The 6,000-nt window shown below is 46.9% G+C and overlaps 1 protein-coding gene across 3 annotated transcripts in view; it reads left to right on the top strand.

The window, feature by feature from the left end:
• The first annotated feature begins 327 nt into the window (after positions 1 to 327).
• adamts3 (ADAM metallopeptidase with thrombospondin type 1 motif, 3) overlaps positions 328 to 6,000 on the top strand; it is a 74,074-nt gene continuing 68,401 nt past the window's right edge. For 2 of the 3 annotated variants that reach the window (XM_057033508.1, XM_057033507.1), the window contains exons 1-3: positions 328 to 1,088; positions 1,409 to 1,430; positions 4,612 to 5,042. In XM_057033508.1, coding sequence (XP_056889488.1) covers positions 1,029 to 1,088; positions 1,409 to 1,430; positions 4,612 to 5,042 — 513 coding nt within the window. In that variant the 5' untranslated portion in view covers positions 328 to 1,028. The remainder of the gene's footprint in view (positions 1,089 to 1,408; positions 1,431 to 4,611; positions 5,043 to 6,000) is intronic. The other variant, XM_057033509.1, reaches the window with a different exon arrangement.

Genomic DNA, 6,000 nt, shown 5'->3' with positions numbered 1-6,000 from the left:
CTCACACCTGTTTAGAGGTGATGAGTGTGTCGGATCCACTCTGGTGTCCTGACATCTGAGACGCGAGCTGGCTGCTGCACCAATAACCATCCATCCATCCATCCATCCATCCATCCATGCATCCATGCATCCATCCATCCATCATCCATCCATCCATCCATCCATCCATCCATCCATCCATCCATCCATCCATCCATCCATCCATCCATCCTTAAGCCACATTTGCATTCAAACTTAAAATTCAACACTGAGTCGTGGCAGAAATAAATCACAGTTTAATCAGCACAAGTAACAAAAGGTAAAATTATTAATTTTGACTTTTTTTTTAAAAAAAACAACCAAAATTGGAAGGTGCTGTAAAACAAGCTAAGAAGTCATCAGTCCAGTGGAGGAATAACATGGGAAAAGGGGTTTAATGTGAAGATGAGCCCATCACCTTTAGCGATCCTGAAAGAAACCCTGAGCACGGAAGCTGGCCTGTGTTGGACCAGGGAAACCGGGCTGTCTGCTCCGGCGTGCGTGGCCACACCGACTGCAGACTCCAAGACTTTGTGTCTTATCCAGTCTTGGAATGGGGAGGCGGGGTTCCCTCCTCTTCATCCTCCTCCTCTTCCTCCCTCTACTCCTCCATGTGTCCGGGCTCCAGGAAAAGGCGCCCTGACGTCACGCAGGGTTGGCCTTGGCGTTATTTAGACGGAACCCAAATGCCAGGTCGGTACTGCAGCTCTGTCCGGACAGGCAGCGGGGATGTCCGAGTCCCCCCAACACACACCTAAAAGAATCTCTGTGGACCCTCAGTGAACAGAAAAAAAAAACGAAAAACGAAAAAAAAAAAGACAAACACTGACTGACAAAAGTGTCGCCATTCGCCTCACTCCTGCTTTGATGACATTTGAACAAGTTTTGATTTTTAACTCAGGCTGAGTCCACTTTGATTTTTTTTCTTTTTCTTTTTTGAATGAGTCGCGTCCCGTTTGCGCAGCGACCGTTCCACTTTTTTGGATAAAGTTAATCAGCTAAGACTCGTGATGGCTGTCCTGTCACTAACGGTGCTGCTTGCAGGATTTGTCCTGACCTCAGCTGATAAGGTAAGTGCCCGTTCGGCTCCACATTCGCTCACTTTTACTCTCGTGTGTGCGCGCTCGAGCGGTAGAAAGTTGGCCGCCGCAGCCACAGGTTTCCGAGAGGCTCCAAACTTTTACGCCTCTGAATGCGCAAACTGCTGCTTCTGTGAAGTCCGCGTTGACCCCGCGCACGCATGCTTTCACCCTGTTACATAAGGAATGTAAAATAGAGGCATTTTTGTTCCGTTTTACAGGCGGCTCAGGCTGCTGCAGGACATCTCTGAAGGTTATGATTTCCTCCTGGCTTGTACCGCTTTTAACGAGCTTTTTCTCTCCTCTTGCAGGCTGGTGAAGTAGATAGAGAGGGTAAGTCCTGTCAGTTTCATTTTTGGGGGGGTTATACGTGCAGAAAGTTGGGGTTTTTCTCCTGACACATGATGAAAATCTCAGATTAAACCTGGTGCTCTGGGCTCTGAATGGGAGGGGAGTATTAATGCAGCCCTGTCTTCACCCCTACCCCAGCCTTCCCTCACACACACACACACACACACACACGCACGCACGCACGCACGCACGCACGCACGCACACACACACACACACATTTTTATGACTTGAGCATGTTGCTTTGAGGGCTTTGTGATACAGGAAAGAAAATTCCACTTCCAAATCCAGCACATCTGGTCTCTATTCTGAGGTTAAGAAACAAGTGAGCTGCTACAGCGTCCACGTAGGATCCTTTTACACCCGCTCTTATCTCCTGAGGGCCCTCACACAGCAAAATCACAGCTGCCTGCTTGTCAGTGAAGTTTGTCGGCGCCGTTATCAGCCCTGTAAAACAAGATTTTCCTAATTTTCACCTCCCACTCGCTCTCTTTTGGGAGTTTAGGTCCTGAAAGTGCCACTTTGTTACTTCTTCGTGATCGCTGTCATCTATGAAACAAATTACTGGCGCTCATTAGTCAGAAAATGTTGCCTTCGTTCACATAGCAGTTGTGAACTCAACAAAGCACAACCTGGCACAGGTCTGGTTGATGATCAACAGATCGTTATACTACACACTGCAAATGTTCCCCAGCGGGTGAAAAATGGACAGTTAAATCACCAAACATTGAAAACATAGTAAGTGATTGCTGCGAGTATCAGTGATAGGACACGGCGTGTTGCACGCTGCCAAATGTAATTATTGATCCAGCGTGTAGAGAGGTGATGGCGGGAGCGTGTGTCTGCTAGAAAGAGGCAGACCCGCTCACTTATTCATCCAGATCTTCCATATTCCAAACGTTGTATTATAGCAGCTTGAGTGCTTATCAGGTGACCAACCAGGTCCTGTTGGCCTGAAGGTGACCGTGAAGACCAGGGAGCATGTGGGCGGATCCCATGTGACAGAATAGCTCATTTCTATGCAGTCTGTTGTGTTTCAAATCTATTTGAATGTTTGCTATATTTGTCATTCACGGCTATTAATCTGACATCTGTGAAGATCAGGGACTCCTTCTGGTTGGAGGACCCCCCCCCCCCCCCCACCCACCTCCTTCTTCCTGATCTTTACATGCTCTATAGGTGACCAGAGCTTCTGTTCATTGTACACTGTCTTTAAGTGGTTCCGGTAACGCGAGTGGAGGCAGAGACAAAGCTTCATTAACATTTTTGTAATACTCTTCTTTCTCACCCCATAGTTATGTGCTCAACCTCTTAAGACAAAAAAAAGACCTGTCCTTGAAAAGCATGCTAATTTAAATGCTATCTCAACCATGCAGCATGTAGGCATTTGCATAGGTGTGCAGAAATATTCCTTTTACTATTTCCATAAAAGGGGAAAGAAGTGGGGGGGGGGCGCTATTCTGGCTTTGTTCTTCTCTTTCAAGCATGCTTTGAATGGATTAAAAGGCTTTAAAAAGAAAAATGAGAGCTAGTGTGAAAGTATTGTTGTGCGTTAGTGGCATAAAATGGGAAATGTCTCTGGTGACAGGGTGAAATTCCTGAAAAATGCCAGGTTTAGCCTGGAGGTCCACTCCAGTCCCTCTGGTCATTGTATATCTGTGTTCTATCCAACTGTGTGCAACGGTGTCCCTGAAGACACGCCGTCATAGTTACAACTTCTCCAAGTCGTCAGATCAATTATAGACAAAGAAGGTAAACTTTTTTTTTCTTTTTTTGGCTGCAAGCTGTGGATCAATACCTGCGAGCGACTTGTGAATGTTGCCATCAAGCATTGATCCAGTCCTCTGAGGTCTATTTAAACCGTCTTTTACGCTTTCAATGCCACTGATGGTATTTAGACAGAAAAAAACAAACGTGAATGAATGGGAAACACTGCGGTTTTTGGAACTCTTGCAACAAATTAAAAAAAAGAATTCCAGAAAAATCAAAGTGGCTGATTAATGCTGGAACAGCTGTCAGCTCTCTCTTCTCAGCAGTAGGACTTGCTCTTGAGATCGGCCCCTCGGGCCTCTAGAGAATTAGGCAGCAAATCCCGACCCTTCATATGCTCCCTAATTAGCACGGCCAGTTTGAGACTCCCGTCAGAGCCCCTCGGCTCTGTATAATTTCTCTTCCTTCGAAATTTATCTTGTTGGCAGCTGAGAAATATATTCTTATCTAAACATATGTTAGCGTGCAGTTGCACAACTCTGCATGCTGCTATCAAGCACCTACAGGTCGCTGGTGTTTGCAGAAGGAGTAAAGTTAACTGGATGTTAGCTTTGAGGTATTTGCCCTGTAAAGAAAAAGCCTTTGATCTTTCTGCAGACACGTGTCTGCAGTTTTCTTTCATTTTGAGACGCCTGACAACGCCGGTCACTGTTGCTTTTAGCTATATTCTATCTTATTGATAATGTCATTCAGAATATATAGATACGCGTGATTTGTTTTGTAAAAAAAACCTTAAATATCGTCTTATCTGGCCTCACTTGTAAAGCGTATAATTTCCCCCGACGTGTAATTTAAGGTTTCACCGTGGACACGCTCTTAAATGCCGTCGTGTCAACAGTTACGAGGTTTCCAATATTCACGGCGCGTTTTTACGACCGACCGGAACCAACAAACGCACTTTGAGCTCCCGGCTGGAAACATCCTTCAGATTGTGAGGTTTATAGACGCTCGCATTTCGCTGTAGAATTGAGCTGACCGCAAATTAGGCTGTGGCCCGAGGGCAAATGAAGGAGCACGCCAGGACCAGAATCATTATGCCGCACAACAGGACGCATTTTTCCTTTTTCTCGCAGCAGGAATTTATTTTAGACACATTAAACGGTGGCAACACCTTATCTGGAACATATGGAAGGGAGGATGGCGATGGCAGATTCAGTTTAAAGGAGGAGCACAGAGGACACACTGGGGTCGCCCATTCTGCCTGCACGCATCAGTTATGGGAAACAGGGCTCTGCACACAGCCTGAATCAATAAATTAGCATATTGTTGCATACTAAACTGCTGAAAAGATGATGCCTGTGGACGGTTTTGGCATCTTTACACCTCATGTGTGTTTTTTTTAAGGAACTCCCTCCAGAAAATCTCCCGTTCATGTTTCATCGTGTTGTTTTGCAGACCAGCTGAGGAACCGGCTGAAGGAATACAGCCTGGTCACCCCCTTCAGCACCGACTCCCACGGACACTACCTTTCCCACCTGCTCTCCGCCACCCACAAGCAGCGCGTCAAGAGGGAGGCCTCCCCCTCCGCCGCCCCCGATCAGAAACTCTTCTTCAACATCTCCGCATTTGGGAAGGAGTTCCACCTCCGTCTGAGGCCCAACAGCAGGCTGGTGGCGCCGGGCGCCATGGTGGAGTGGCACGATGAGGTTGACGGGAATGTCACGGAACCTACCGGACGCGATCCCAGTGAAGGTAACCAGACGGAAGCTGCCACTGGGACGGAGAGGATATTGCACCGAGAGCTCCTCAAGACAGACTGCACCTTCATTGGTGACATCACAGACGTGCCCGGGGCCTCGGTTGCCATTAACAACTGCGATGGGCTGGTGAGTCTTCCTCCCACCTACCACTTCTTCCCATGTTTTCTTTTTTTGTCTCTATAAAAGTGTCATGACCTTATCAACTGGCACTAATAGATTTAAGATGGCCATAACTCCTAAATGTGGTCTTTCTTTGTGTCACCTTTCAACGTTTTTGTTGGTTGTTTACAACACATTGTTCCAGGAGATATTCTTACGGTAGGCAGATGGAATTGTTTTGGTACAAAACTCTATCACGGATGAGTGGGTAACCATTGCTCCAACAAAACCCAAAGGACTTTCCCCCAAGCGCTCCCCGACATAAAACACGAGTTCCTTTTGTACTCCACAAAAGTCCTGCGCTCACCCTCAACCCTCGTAAAACACTTGAGCGGTAATTGGGAAACGACGCAGGGCGAAATCTTTGAGTATCTGCCAACAAAGCGTCTCCGCAGTGAGGAGAAAGCCAACTTTCAAGAGCTCTGAGGGACGTTTTCTGTTGAGCTTTCCTCCGCACAAGGAACCCAATTTTTTAAGGAGGGAGTCCTAATTCATATTTATGACGCCCTGCAGGCAGATTTACGGCGTCTCAACACAACAGCCGAAGCATCGCGCGGTAATGCTAAGCTAGTCAGATAGTGCGGGGCGTTTGTTGCCTCCGAACAAACACTTCACATCGAGACACACAACTATCACATGATTCTCAACAACTGTCATGTTTTCCAGGACCTTCTCCAGGTTCACTGCCTCCATTAAGTCTGCAGTCCTTCTAGGTCTGCTGGGAATATGAGCTGTGTAAATATAGAAGCATGACTGCAGCACTTTGGTCACCTGACACACACAGAACATAGTTCTGCCAGGTGTAATCTACCGCTACACATTTTCACTCATAATTAGAAGAAATCTGCCTCAGCGCTCTTCGCATATGCAGCCCAGAACATCGCAGGTCGCGTCCTCTTCACACGGGATGTTTACTGTCGCTTCA

This window comes from Takifugu flavidus, chromosome 5 (genome assembly GCF_003711565.1).
Source record: "Takifugu flavidus isolate HTHZ2018 chromosome 5, ASM371156v2, whole genome shotgun sequence".
Classification (NCBI taxonomy): Eukaryota; Metazoa; Chordata; class Actinopteri; order Tetraodontiformes; family Tetraodontidae; genus Takifugu; species Takifugu flavidus.
This window is presented reverse-complemented; position numbering and strand designations above follow the sequence as displayed.